The sequence below is a fragment of the Malaclemys terrapin genome, chromosome 21, assembly GCF_027887155.1.
Source record: "Malaclemys terrapin pileata isolate rMalTer1 chromosome 21, rMalTer1.hap1, whole genome shotgun sequence".
Taxonomy (NCBI): domain Eukaryota; kingdom Metazoa; phylum Chordata; order Testudines; family Emydidae; genus Malaclemys; species Malaclemys terrapin.
In genome coordinates, this window is record NC_071525.1 from 14,054,519 (window position 1) to 14,069,323 (window position 14,805).

The following is a 14,805-nucleotide window of genomic DNA, read 5'->3' on the forward strand; positions in this document are numbered from 1 at the left end:
TGCTTCTCCAGGCTCCAGCAGCAGCTTCTGCCCTCCCCCTCCCCTGGATGGCGGAGGCTGGTTACTGCAGGTAACTGGACTTTTAGTGTCCGGTCAGCAGTGATGACTTTCCAGTCGAAAACCGGACATCTGGCCAGGGCCGGCTCCGGGGTTTTGGCCGCCCCAAGCAGCCAAAAAAAAAAAAAAAAAGCCACGATCGCGATCTGCAGCGGCAATTCGGTGGGAGGTCCTTTGCTCCAGTGGGCGAGGGACCATCCGCCGAATTGCCACCGAATACCTGGACATGCCGCCCCTCTAAGGAGCGGCCGCCCCAAGCACCTGCTTGCCAGGCTGGTGCCTGGAGCCGGCCCTGCATCTGGCAATCCTACGCACAGGCAGAAGGAGAACAGCTGACTTGAGGAAGCAGGGGTGGCTCTAGGCAACAGCAAAGCAAGCACATGCTTGGGGCAGCCCATTTGCAGGGGAGGCAGGGATCCAGAATGGGAGCTGAGAACCAACAGGGGGCCCTGGGAGCTGTAATTCCTTGGTTAGCTCCCTGCCTATAGAGCCAGCCCAGGAGCAGGGGAAGAACTACATTTCCCAGCATTCCTGTGGCCACTACAAACAGAAAAGAGGGGGAGGGAGTAAGGAAGCTGAGACCTCATGCTGCAGCCCGCTATGAATGGAGATCTGCACTGTGAAGGGTAGGGATACTATATTTTAACATTTAAAAAATAGGACACTCCACGGGGAGGGAGGGTAGCCCCACCCTGCCACCATCCACTCCCTCCGACTGCACCCCACAGAAACCCCAACCCATCTGACCCCTGCCCCAACTGCCCCCCAGGACCCCACCCCCTATCTAAGCCCCCCTTCTCCTTGTCCCCAACTGCCCCCTCCTGAGACCCCCCCAACTTCCCCTCTAGGACCCCACCCCCACCTGTCCCCTGACAAACCCCTGGGACTCCCATGCCTATCCACCTGCTGTCTGTCCCTCTGACTGCCCCCCCAAACCCCTGACCCATCTAACCCCCCCTTCTCCCTGCCCCTGACTGCCCCCTGGAACCTCTCCCCCATCCAATTCCCTGTGCTCCCTGTCCCTTGACTGCCCCCCCGGACCTCCCTACCCCTTCTCCAATCCCCCAGCCCCCTTACCGTGCCACTCAGATCAGTGTGTCTGGCTTCGCGCAGCGCCAGACACGCTGCTGCATACATGTTGTCGTGCTCCCCTGCGGAGCCACAGCCCCCTCCCCCCAGCACCTGTCTTCCAGATTTGAACACCTCAGAATTCAGGACTGCTCAAGCTCAGTTACTTCATTTCTCCCAAATCAAATATACTGATCCACTGTAACTTGCTGTAGAAGAAGTAGGATAAAGTTGAGCAAGAAATGCTTCCCAGTGGTTATTAGGACTGGAATTGCTATTTTCAACAGCCATTGCCTTTTTGTTTGTTTGTTTAAAAGGAAGACAGTGATTGCATTGGCAAATTCCACATAGAAAGAAAGAGTGGAACAAAAGAATAATAAAGGCACCTCAACTTTTCCTCATTTATGTAGGACAGTCTTATAATATGCATCCAGATATCCTCCAATCACACAAGCTGAAAATTGTTCCACTTTACTGCAGTTCTGTAACCATATGGAAACCAATCCTGTCTGTGTTCTGTGCACATCCAAAATTCCTGCTGAATGACCCACCCTGGGAGCGAGTTACCAGTGACCCAGGGCTGCGGTGGAAGGAGGGTGCAGGTGGGGGGGAGGAAGAGCCCAGGGCTGGGGCGGCAGGAGGTGTGTGTGTGGGGCAATGGTCGGGGGGGGGTAGAGGGGAGCCCAGAGCTGGGGCGGCAGGGTGTGTGTGGGGGGGGTGGAGGGGGAGAGCCCAGGGTTGGGGCAGCAGGGGGGTGCAGGTGGGGGGGGAGAGAGCCCAGGGCTGGGGCAGCAGGGGGGTGCGGCGAGGAGCCCAGGGCTGGGACGGGGGGGCAGCCAAAATTTTTTTTGCTTGGGGCGGCAAAAAACCTAGAGCCGGTCCTGGACAGAAGCCCAAGAGGGTCCCGTTGATTTTCTACTCAACCTGACCCAGACCTGACACTCCAATCAGGTTTGGGTTGCATTGCAGGGGTCTGCTCCTTACTACCTGTCACATGGCCCTCTGTGTTCACCACCTACACTACAGGCTGTGGAGAGGGTGACATAGGAGCTGGCTCTGCTGGCTCAAAGACTGCTATGGTCTCATCCATGCAGAGAGATTTCCCAGGCAGAGGACTTGTGGGAGGTTTGGGAAGTGTACAAGGGAAATGTGTATGGGGATAGATAGATAGATAGATCATTTGGTCCATTTCACAAACGGGCTATATTAAGAAGTAGGATTCCAATGACATTAAATTTCATCCCATTTTTCACACCACCCTCAGCCCGCTCTCTGCTCTCATATATAACTGATTAGTCTGGTGTCTCTTGTCTTTCTATTGTCTTTCCCCGCTAGTTATTCCATCCTGCAGTGTTGTCCACTGCAGAGAAGGAACTATTTGCAAGATGATAAGTGGGCAGCCAGAGTGTGTGCCAGTCTCTCAGGCCACGTGCTGGGCTGGGGGTTACTTGCATTACCACACCTTCGATGGACGGGCGTATGATTTCCACGGCACCTGCAACTACACGGTGGCCAAGACCTGCAGGGATGACTCCGTCCTGCCCTCCTTCCATGTCACGGACAATATCGAGAACAGGGGGAACACACAGGTCTTCTACATTGGGTCGGTAACTGTCCAGGTGGATGGAGTCACCATCACAGCAGCCAGGGCTGAGGTTGGCTTTGTGGGGGTAAGTGTTGAGCGTGGTCAGTACTTAGATAGGATACCTTGAAAACATTTACCCAAGGTGTTACAGGGGGTAGAATTGTTTAAGTAGTAAAGGGTGCTCTCCTCCTGAATTGGTGTGTCCCTGAAGCCACAGCACTGTACTAGGGGATGCTGTACTATGTTCAGATGTACAGGTATCCCCAGTAGGGTGCACTCTCCTGTTGGAGTCAGTGGTGACCCCAGTTCCCATCATGGCAATACCAGGTGCTGTGTGCCATAGAATGGGGCAGGTGGCCAGCAGGGGGCGCTGACCCAATTCCAAAGCTCTGTGCTTGGGGCTACTGTCAGCAACTGGGACGTGGGTGTTCAGACGTACTGGCTGGAGCAGTGGCAGTCAGGGCTAGTAGCCAGATCTGGAGTCAGGAACCAGGAGTCAGAGACAAGGGTCAAAACAACCTCCTCAGGAATTGCGTCACTCGCCAATGGCTCTAACTGACACAGCCCCTTCCCCCACAGGAGCCGCTCCCTAACAGCTCTATCCAACGCAGGCCCCTCCCCCGCAGAAGCCACTCCCTAATGGCTCTATCCAACGCAGCTCCTCCCCCTCGGGAGCCACTCCCCAACGGCTCTATCCAGTGCGGCCCCTCCCCTGCAGGCGCTGCTCCCTAACAGCTCTAACGCACACGCTAGGGTTGCCAGGCATCTGGTTTTCAATCTGAACACCTAGTCGAAAAGGGACCCTGGCGGCTTTGGTCAGCACAGCTGACCGGACTGCTAAAAGTCCGGTTGGCCGCAGAGGGGCAGGTAGGCACCGTACCCAGCTCAGCGCAGCTGGCATGTCCCTGCGGCTCCTACGCGGAGGGGCTGCAAGGGGGGCTCTGTGCACTGTTCCTGCCTGCAGGCGCCGTCCCGAGCACCGGTTCTGCAGCTCCCATTGGCCGGGAACCGTGGGAAATGGAAGCTGCGGGGGCAGGGCCTGCGGCTGGGAACACTGCACAGAGCCCCCTGGCCTGCAGGCGGGGGCAGCACACAGAGCCCCGTGACATGCCGCCATTTCACATGGACTTCCTCCATCCCTGGAAAATGCTGGGGCTGCCTGAGGTCAGCGCCGCCCGGAGCCCACACCCCACAACCCCTCCTGCATCCCAACCCTCTGCCCCATCCCTGAGTTCCCTTCCACACCCAAGCTCCCTCCCGGTGCCTGCACCCTGCACCCCCTCCCATACCCCAATCCCCTGCCCCAGCCTGGAGCGCCCTCCCACACCCTGAACCCCTCATTTCTGACCCCAGCCCAGAGCCCACACCCCAACCCCCTGCCCCAGCCCGGAGCCCCCTCCCGCACTCCAGACCCCCCGGCCCCGCCCCCAGCCCAGAGCCGCCTCCTGCACCCCAAACCCCTCATCCCTGGCCCCACTCCAGAATCCTCACTCCCAGCTGCAGCCGTCACCCCCTCCTGCACCCCAACCCCCTGTACCAGCCTAGAGCCCCCTCCCACACTCCAAACCCCTTGGCCCCAGCCCGGAGCCCCCTCCAGCACTCCAAACCCCTCATCCCAGCCCCATCCCAGAGGCCAAACCCCACCCGACAGCCTTCACCCCCTCCTGCACCCCAACCCCCTACCCCAGCCTGACGAAAACGGATGAATGAGCAAGGATGGGAGAGGGTGAGCGACAGAGTGAGGGGGGCTGGAGTGAGGGGGGCAGGGCCTCTGAGAAGGGGCGGGGCCTCAGGGCAGGGAGCAGAGCAAGGGTGTTCCGTTTTCTGCAATTAGAAAGTTGACAACCCTAGACGTGGCCCCTCCCCTGCAGGAGTTGGTCCCTAATGGCTCTAACTGACACAGCTCCCTCTCCGTAGCTACTTCCTAATGGCTTTAACTGATGTACCCTCCTCGCCCTCAAAATTCCAACCTTTGAACTGTTTACAATGTCGTGGTCGCCATGCTGGTACCAGGGTGTTAGAGAGACAAGGTGGGAGAGGAAATGTCTCTTATTGGCCCAACTTCGGTTGGTGAAAGAGACAAGTCTTCCAGCTACCCAGAGCTCTTCTTCAGGTCTGGGAAGGGTACTCAGGGCTGATTTATGCTAGAGAATTAGATTGACCCAGATGTGTCGCTCAGAGGCACATAGGTGCCAACTTTTTGGTTCCCGGGGGGTGCCCCAACCCCTCTACACCCCTTTCCCCAGCCCCCACCTCTTCCCGCCCCCCTCTCCACCACTTTCCCCAAGTCCCTGCCCCCTCTGCACCCCTTCCTGCCCCCGCTCCTCCCCCTTCCCCCCCCAGGCGCCTCCTGCACACTGCGAAACAGCTGACCTTGGTGAGCAGGAGGCACTGGGAAGGAGGGGGAGGAGCTGATTGGCGTGAAAAATCCACACTCTGAGCAATGTAATTAAGCCATTGTAAGGGCTTGTCCACACTTACAGAGCTGCACCAGTGCAGCTGCACAGCTGTAGCGCCTAGTGAAGATGCTACCTAGGCCGACAGGACAGGTTCTCTTGTTGGCAAAGGTACTCCGCGCAGTCTACACTACAGTGTCAGGTCAATGCAAAGCCGTTGACCTCGACCTAACTATGTTAATGTCTACAGTAAAATTTCGCTCCCGCCGACATAACTGTCCCTGCTACATCGACTTAATAACTCCACCTCCATGAGAGCTGTAGCGCCAATGTCAATGTAGTTAGGTCGACGCCATATCAATGTAGGTTCTGCGTTGATTACATGGACTGTTACTGGCTTTGAGAAGCCATCCCACAATGCCCCACACTGACCGTCCTGGTGAGGATGCATATCGCACAGACACAAGGAGCAAAGAGTAGACATGCACAAGCGATGTAATCACTGAGGTGGCTTTATGCTGACGAAAATCAGGTCAACTTAATTGTGTAGTGTAGCCATGCCCTGACAGGTGGTACCTATGTCAATAGGAGATGCCCTCCTGTCAAAATACCGCTATCTGCACTGGGGGATAGGTCAGTATAACTGCTCAGGGGTGTTGGTGTCACTAGGCATCACCCTAGGTAACTCAGGGGGTTGGAAGACCCGAGAGTCGATGAATCCCCCGCCCCGCTCTAGGCCAAAGTGAATCAAAGCCCCTGCATGTTAAACTTTACTAACGTCACAGGCCAGCAGCTGGGAACCAGTAGTGATAAGGGAAACCTACATGCTTCTAGCTGAAGGACAAGATTACTTGCAGAAAGAAACAGTGAGAACAAGCTGCACTGCCAAGGTCATGTAATGTAACCAGGGGTAGAAAGGGGGAGATGTGGTGGTGGGAGGGAAAGGGCGGGGGAAGAAGGGAAAGGCTTAGCTGCAAAATGTATGAAAGATAAAGGCTGCTTATGTTGGTGTGCTTGATTTGAGATGTGCCTGTCTCCTTGCACCACTTTGAGATCTCAAATAAACTTTGTTTGCTTCTCCACCCTGGTGTGTTCATTGGCGCAAAGCACACCAGACAACAAACCCCACTGTTGCTGTCCTCGGGCACTCTGTTCCGGCAACAGGGGTGTGGATTTTCCACAGCTGCAGCTTTCCAAATGTAGAGCCCTCAGAGTGTCATAGCTAAATACAAGGTGGAACAGATTGTTTAGCATAAGTAGTTAAACCCACTGACATTATAGGACACAAAGGGTGGATTATTGGGTTACAGATTGTTGTAATAATCTATAACGCCAGTGTCTTTTTTAAAACCATGATTTTTACTGTGCAGCAAAGTTAAGAATTTAGGATCCCAGTCTCGACTTTTGAAAGTGTGGTTCCATTATTGAACAACTTTCAAAACATTGAAATCCTCCAAAAAGAATTACATTTCTCCACCCAGCTCTATTTAATATGATGTTTTAAAGTAATTCTGGTTCAGATTTGGGTCCGGGTTGCACCCCTTGCTAATCTGAGTAGGGGCCACTTTGCAAATGACAGACTAGTGCACTCAATTGTGACCTTTGCCCTTTTTCTCACCGTGAAGGTGAATAACACCAGGGCCCACTTACCCATCTCCCTGAACAACGGGGCCCTTCGGCTCTATCAGAGCGGCACCTCCCTCGTCCTCCGCACCGACTTCAACCTCAGAGTGTCCTATGACTGGAACAACCACCTGAGGGTCACCGTCCCCAGGGTCTTCTCCGACAGCCTGTGCGGCCTGTGCGGCAACTATAACGGGGACCTCTCCGATGACTTCCGGACCCCGGACGGGGATCTGGCTCCCAGTGTCGCCGCCCTGGGGAAAAGCTGGGCAGTGGAAGATGAGGATCAGTTTTGCTGGCACGATTGCATTGGAGGCTGCAGGCCCTGTGCCCCCAGCATAGCCAGAAAGTACAAGGAGGAGGCCTTGTGTGGCCTCATAACCAAGGTCTCAGATGGGCCCTTCAGCCAGTGCCACAGCAAGGTGGATCCTACAGTCTACTTGGACAACTGCGTGTACGATCTGTGCCACAACGACGGTTACAGGAAGGCCCTGTGTGAGGCCCTGAAGGCCTACGCGGACGCCTGCCAGCTGGAGGGGGTCAGGATTGGGGAATGGAGGCAGCTGGCCAGATGCCGTGAGTACAGATTTGTATGCCAAGGTCTACGGTCTGCTGGTTAGACTCAGCACTCTTGAGTTCTAGCCCTGGTGTTGGGAGGGAGCATGATCTAGTGGTTTGGGATTGAGCAGTGATTGGGAAATCAGGACTCCTGGGTTCTATTGTACCCACAGTATTTGTTTGTCCTTGGAATTGCTAAGGTGCCTGTCACTTTGAGTATCTAACGTCCACTGATAACTCATGGATGGTTGGGGTAAAATGCAGTTTTTAAGTTACTCTTCCTACCATGGACCTGATCCTGTAAGGTGCTAAACCTCCTGCAGTGTGCTGAGCACCCTCACCTCCTGCTCAGGTCACTGGGATTCGAGGGCTCTCAGAGCCCCACAAGATACATCCCCCTCTGCCTATTTTAAATGCTGCTTTTGCTTGGAGAGAACTTGCTGCTAAATCTGTGGGTCCTTCACTCCCCAGCCATGGAGTGCCCCCTGGAGAACAGCCAGTACCAGCTCTGTGGAACAGCCTGCCCAGCCACATGTGTGGACCAGTCAGCCCCCAACAGCTGTGAAGACCCCTGCGTAGAAAGCTGCCAGTGCAAGGATGGTTTTGTGCTGAGCCAGGGCAAATGCATCCCCAAGAGCAGCTGTGGGTGCCAGTTTGAGGGGCGCCCCTATGCCCCCAACGAGAGCTTCTGGGTCGATGAGGCATGTGGGACACAGTGCATGTGCAACGCAGCCACTAGACAAGTTGAATGCGTGGCTGCTACGTGCAAACACTCGGAGAGGTGCGGGCTAGTGAATGGCGTACGGGGCTGTTACCCCTCCAGCTATGCCACCTGCTCTGTGACAAGGAATCTGCACTATGCCACCTTTGATGGACAGAGATATGACTTCCAAGGCACCTGCCGCTACCAGCTCACGGGTCTTTGCAAGAAGGTGGAGGGACTGGTGGACTTTGAAGTCAACTTCCAGGAAAACAATACCGCTCCTGTACAGATCAAGGTATATCAGACCAACCTCAGGATCAGCAAGCAATTCCCTGGGAAAGTCCTGGTGAGTTTCTCAAATTTGTCTCTAATCTCTCTAAAACATTTGTGGAAAGTCACCTGTGTGATCCAGAGAAGTTGCAGACAGTGCATGGAAGGATTTTGAAATGTAGGGTGAATTATAACCACATTCTTCTATAAACAGGGAGCCAATGGAGATATTTAAGGATTGGGGTGATGTGGTTACACTTCAGATGTGTGAGAAGGTGTCTGAATCATAGAATCGTAGGGCTGGAAAGTACCTCGAGCGATCATCTAGTCAAGTCCCCGGCACTCATGGCAAGATTAAGTATTACCTAGACCATCCCTGATAGGTGTTTGTCTAACCTGCTCTTAAAAATCTCCAATGATGGATATTCCACAACCTCCCTGGGCAATTTATTCCAGTGATTAACTACCCTGAGAGTTAGGAAGTTTTTCCTAACATCTAACCTAAACCTCCCTTGCTGCAATTTAAGCCCATTGCTTCTTGTCCTATCCTTTGAGGTTAGGGAGAATTTTTTTTCACCCTCTTCCTTGTAACAACCTTTTATGTACTTGAAAACTTATCATGTCCCCTCTCAGTCTTCTCTTCTCCAGACTAAACAAACCCATTTTTTTCAATCTTTCCTCAGAGGTCATGTTTTCTAGATCTTTAATCATGTTTGGTTTCAGAGTAGCAGCCATGTTAGTCTGTATCCGCAAAAAGAACAGGAGTACTTGTGGCACCTTAGAGACTTATTTGAGCATAAGCTTTCGTGGGCTACAGCCCACTTCATCGGATGCATAGAATGGAGCATATAATAAGTAGATATATATACACATACAGAGAACATGAAAAGGTGGGAGTTGTCCTACCAACTCTAAGAGGCTAATTAATTAAGAGAAAAAACTTTTGTTGTGATAATCAAGATAGCCCATTACAGACAGTTTGACAAGAGGTGTGAGAATACTTAACATGGGGAAATAGATTCAATGTTTGTAATGGCTCAGCCATTCCCAGTCTCTATTCAAACCTAACTTGATGGTGTCTAATTTGCATATTAATTCAAGTTCAGCAGTTTCTCGTTGGAGTCTGTTTTTGAAGCTTATCTTTTGCAACATTGTCACCTTTAAGTCTGTTACTGAGTGGCCAGAAAAGTTGAAGTGTTCTACTGGTTTTTGAATGTTATGATTCCTGATGTCAGATTTGTGTCACTTTATTCTTTTGTGTAGAGACTGTCTGGTTTGGCCAATGTACATGGCAGAGGGGCATTGCTGGCACATGATGGCATATATCACATAGGCAGATGTGCAGGTGAACGACCCCCTGATGGCATGGCTGATGTGATTAGGTCCTATGATGATGTCACTTGAATAGATATGTGGACAGAGTTGGCATCAGGCTTCGTTGCGAGGATAGGTTCCTGGGTTAGTGTTTTTGTTCTTTGGTGTGTGGTTGCTGGTGAGTATTTGCTTCAGGTTTTGGAGCTGTCTGTAAGTGAGGACAAGTCTGTCTCCCAAGATCTGTGAGAGTGAGGGATCATCTTTCAAGATAGGATGTAGATCTTTGATGATGCACTGGAGAGGTTTTAGTTGGGGGCTGAAGGTGACGGCTAGTGGCGTTCTGTTATTTTCTTTGTTGGGCCTGTCTTGTAGTAGGTGACTTCTAGGTACTCTTCTGGCTCTGTCAATCTGTTTTTTTTTTCATTTCAGCAGGTGGGTCTTGTAGTTTTAAGAATGCTTGATAGAGATCTTGTAGGTGCTTGTCTCTGTCTGAGGGATTGGAGCAAATGTGGTTGTATCTTAGAGCTTGGTTGTAGACAAATGAATCGTGTGGTGTGTCCTGGATGGAAGCTGGAGGCCTATGGGTAAGTATAGTGGTCAGTAGGTTTCCAGTATAGGGTGGTATTTATATGACCATCGCTTATTAGTACAGCGGTGTCCAGGAAACGACCGCTTGTATGGATTGGTCTAGGCTGGGGTTGATGGTGGGATGGAAATTGTTGAAATCATGGTGGAATTCCTCAAGGGCTTCTTTTCCATGGGTCCAGATGATGAAGATGTCATCAACGTAGCGCAAGTAGAGTAGGGGCGTTAGGGGACGAGAGCTAAGAAAGCATTTTTCTAAGTCAGCCATAAAAAAGTTGGCATACTGTGGGGCCATGCAGGTACCCATAGCAGTGCCGCTGACTTGAAGGTATATATTGTCCCCAAATGTGAAATTGTTGTGGGTGAGGACAAAGTCACAAAGTTCAGCCACGAGGCTGAATTTATGGGGCTGTTCTAGCGCCATAGCGGCCTCTGGTGTGCAAAAGGCAGAATTGCAGCACTTCTTAGGCAAAATGTATTTTATGCAGGAAAATACTAAATTCTATGCCCAGTTCTGCAGAATTCCCCCATGAGCAGCACCTTGCCTGTGGAGGCAGTTTAGGACAGAGTGGGGCACACAGGGCTGCTGGGGGGTCACAGACTGGGGTTCAGAATGACTTGTGGGGGTGACAGACTGGCACATGGGCTCAGGAGCTAGTTGGGTGACAGCGTTGAGCCTGGGGAGGGGGGCTGCAGAGACCCGTGGGGATGAGGGGTGTGGGGACGGGGCAGATGTGCCTGACTAAATGGGAGAGGCTTGGGGTCATCCAGAGTCTTCATGAGGGAGGCTTCCCAACAGTCTAACAATCCCACCCCCCATGAAAAAAAACCTCCCACCCACACCCAACACTCTCCAGTTTCACTCCTAGGCTCCTTCTCTCTCCCTGAGGTCCTCCGTTACCCCTGACTCCCCAAGCCTTTGCCCTGCTTCTGACAAGTGCAGGAAATACAGTTCTGTATTGTCATTTAAATGAATTACACAAAGTTCTGTATGAATATGCCTAGTAAGGAATCTATTTGTCAAAAATAACTTTACCAGAATCTTTTTTTAGCACTTTCAATTCCTCCCAACTTGGTATCATCTGCAAACTTTATAAGTGTCCTCTCTATGCCATTATCTAAATCACTGATGAAGATATTGAATAGAATCAGGCCCCAAATGGATCCTTGCAGGATCTCCCTTGATATGCCCTTCCAGCTTGACTGTGATCCACTGATAACTATTCTCTGGGATTGGGAATGGTTTTCCAACCAGTTATGCATCCAGTTTATAGTAGCTCCATCTACGTAGTATTTTCCTAGTTTGTTTGAGAAGGTCATGTGAAACAGCATCAAAAGCCTTACTAAAGTCAAGATATACCACATCTAGCTCTTCCCTCCCATCCACAAGTGTCCATACTGTCAGTGTGCTCTCATCCCCAGTGGGGCACCTCCATGTGGCCTCAGCTTGGAATTAGCTCTGCCTTTCTGAAGCCCCTGCCTGCGAGTGCTCACTCTATGATACTCACTCTCTACCTGGACTTGATGGCTCTCTCCTTGTGGCTTGGCCCTCCGGCTAGGCCACTGTAGTTACCCCTTTCTGGGAGGTTTGTGTACCAAGTGTCCCCAACTATTCCAGGCAGTCTCCCAATTCACTGCCCCTCAATGGTGCCACATCCCCAGTGGCTGGTAGGGGAATGTGGGCTCACCCTCATCTTTGGGTTCCAGCCCAGGGACCCTAAAAACAGCATCTAAGGTCTATCCTGTCCCATGCCTTGTTTCTGATTTTTTGGATTGCTTCCTACGTTGCCTCTATCAGTCTCCTTCTCTGGCTACACCCTTCCCTCCTGGCCAAGACACCCCCCCCCCCCCCGAGAGTGACTGCAGACCTCTTCCCTGCAGCCCCCTACTGCCCTCAGCTACCTTGCTTTATACCAGCCCACCTGTTCCTAGTCAGGTGAGCTTCACCCTTTAATTAGTTCTTATTGCTCCCTGGCTCCTCTTCCAGGTGCATTGTAGATGGCTAATTGACCCATCTATCTACCTTAACCCTTTCAAGGCCAGGTGTGGGGTGAGCACTCCCTCACAGTGTCAATAGCATCCAGCAAAGGTGTGAACCTGGGTAGGTGGGGAACAGAGAGGGGGAAATTCAAGTCTGGTTAGAGCTGGGATTCAGACAAGCTGTAGGGAAGGAAGCAGGCCGGACTGGATCAATATTTGAACAGAGGTGACTTATTATTGTAATCATGGGCCAGAGCTCTGTGCTGGGGTGAGAGGTTCCACCACAGGCGAGTGATGTTTCATATCCCATGTGTCTTGCTTTAACAGGTGAACAGTTTCCTGATGAATCTTCCCTTCAACCTCATTGATAAGAAAATCTCTGTGTATAGAAAGGGCTGGGCCACAGTGATCCAGGCAGACTTTGGCCTCACCGTTACCTATGCTGGGTGGTCAGGACGCACCACGGTCACTCTGCCAGTCACCTACATGGGAGCTGTGTGTGGTCTGTGTGGCAGCTTCAACAGTGATAGGGAGGACGACATGCTGATGAGGGATGGCACGCTGGCACCAAGCCCCACCAGCTTTGGCCAGAGTTGGAAGGTGGGCGACCTCCCGGGATGCTCTGCAGTAACGATACCACCCTGTGCAAGTGTAGAGGCTATTGAAAAACAACAACGAGGTAGCAGAGGGCAGTGTGGGATCATCCTCCACAAGAGTGGCCCCTTCAGAGGATGTCACAGCAAAGTGGACCCCCATGGGTACTTCGTAGACTGCGTGTACAGCTATTGCTTCCTCAGTGGGCGGGAGAGTAACGTCTGCCAGGCCATTGCTGGCTATGCTGAGGCATGTCAGGAAGCTGGAGCTATGGTGCATCCCTGGAGGACTACAAAATTCTGCTGTGAGTCGCCCGTGTTCACCGCTGCCTGCCCCATGGGGATCACTGTTCCAAGTTGGCTGGTAGATGTTGGTTTAAATGTTGAGCTCATGAATTGATGAACATTTCTTAATTATCAAAGGAGCCCAAAGTATGGGTACAGCACAGGCAGTAGCCATAGAAGCTGCTCCCTCTCCGGGCCCTATCAATGTGCTGCACTACAGGCCAGAGAGGCACTGTCTAGAGGTGTAGTGATGCCCTTCATAGCTCATCTAGTTTTTGGTTTATGTGCTGAGACTGGGACATAATTAGAGCTGGGACATGGTGGTGACTCACTAATTGAGATGTCTGTCCATTAGGAACCAGTCTGGGAACCCACCAACTCATTTCCCATAAGCCATCATCTGGGAATGAGTTTTAGGCACTACTGATCCGTATCCAAACAATAAGCTAATGTTGAAAAGCTCTGCAGAACACTCCCAGGTCCATGGGCCCTCCACTCCCTACACCTTGACCTTGGTCCAAATTGGAAGCCTAGCCTTAGGAAAGCGATTATCTGTATCCCAGTGCCTGGTTTCTTTGGAGCAACCACTTAACCAGACCTGGAACTGGATTACACATGTTGCCTTTTATTAATTAACCAAACCAAGGAAATAGAAAATTAGGAGCTTGAATGAAATTGCATGTTCTGTGATGGTTCATTGCACATATTGCTAATGCACTATGTAAGCTAACTCTTTGTTCTAATTACAGCTCCGTCCTGTCCCCTCAACAGTCACTATGAATTCTGCAGCAGCAGCTGCGATCTGACATGCAGCAACCTCTATGCCCCGGTGCAATGCACGACCCAGTGTAAGGAAGGCTGCATGTGTAATGAGGGTTTTGTTCTCAGTGGCGACCACTGCGTCCCCATTTCCCAGTGCGGATGCCTCCACAGAGGACTTTACTACCAGCCCTGGGAGACCTTCCACCCAAGCGGTTCATGCAAGGAGCAGTGTGTGTGTCAGGCTGGTGGAGAGGTTGTGTGTAAGGCTTTCTCCTGCGGCGCTGGTGAGCAATGCGGGGTGGTGGACAGCATCCAGAAATGCCACCCATTTGGATCTGCGACCTGTTCTGCCTCTGGCCATCCCCACTACCTCTCTTTCGATGGGGTCTCCTTTGACTTCCAAGGCACCTGCACCTACATCCTGGCCAAGACCTGCACTGATGCCAGCCACCTTACACCATTCACTATCAGCATAGAGAAACAATCCTGGGGCAGCGGGAACATCTCCATGGCCAAGCTGGTGTCCATTCAGGTGTATGGGATCACACTCACCCTGCTGCAGAACAAACAGGGGCTCATCATGGTAAGGCCTTCTCCAGATCCTCATTTAGATCGTTCTGAGTGTTCCTTTGTGGCCAGAGGTTTCTGCATGTGGTCTGCCTCAGCTTCCCCTCTTGGACTCCTCAATAACTCACAAAAGGTTTTTACAAGTCCAATAGCAACAGCCCTCCTATGGATCTCATTCAAATAGGAGTTTTCACATACAGCCATTCACCGCCTTATCTGGTCATTCCCAGGCATTGCCTGACTGCCGTCTCACTCCCCTACTTTCAGGTTTCTCTGCGGGAGTCTATTCACTGCCAGCAGCCTCTCTATTCCCCTCTTTCTCCCTGAGAACTCTCTCTGCTGGACCAGGAGCCTGGCTTCTTCCTGGGGACACATATGATTCCTGCTCAGATGTGCCTACTTAGTAATAAGGATTGGCCGCGAGCCTCTGAGGGGCAGGCCACCCTACTACAAGGTTTA

General features: G+C 52.1%; 1 protein-coding gene across 1 annotated transcript in view; it reads left to right on the top strand.

Moving 5' to 3' along the window:
- LOC128826933 (uncharacterized) overlaps window positions 1–14,805 on the top strand; it is a 377,153-nt gene that overhangs the window by 51,285 nt on the left and 311,063 nt on the right. The window contains exons 21-25 of the mRNA XM_054010510.1: window positions 2,461–2,795; window positions 6,732–7,305; window positions 7,759–8,336; window positions 12,467–13,037; window positions 13,767–14,362. Coding sequence (XP_053866485.1) covers window positions 2,461–2,795; window positions 6,732–7,305; window positions 7,759–8,336; window positions 12,467–13,037; window positions 13,767–14,362 — 2,654 coding nt within the window. The remainder of the gene's footprint in view (window positions 1–2,460; window positions 2,796–6,731; window positions 7,306–7,758; window positions 8,337–12,466; window positions 13,038–13,766; window positions 14,363–14,805) is intronic.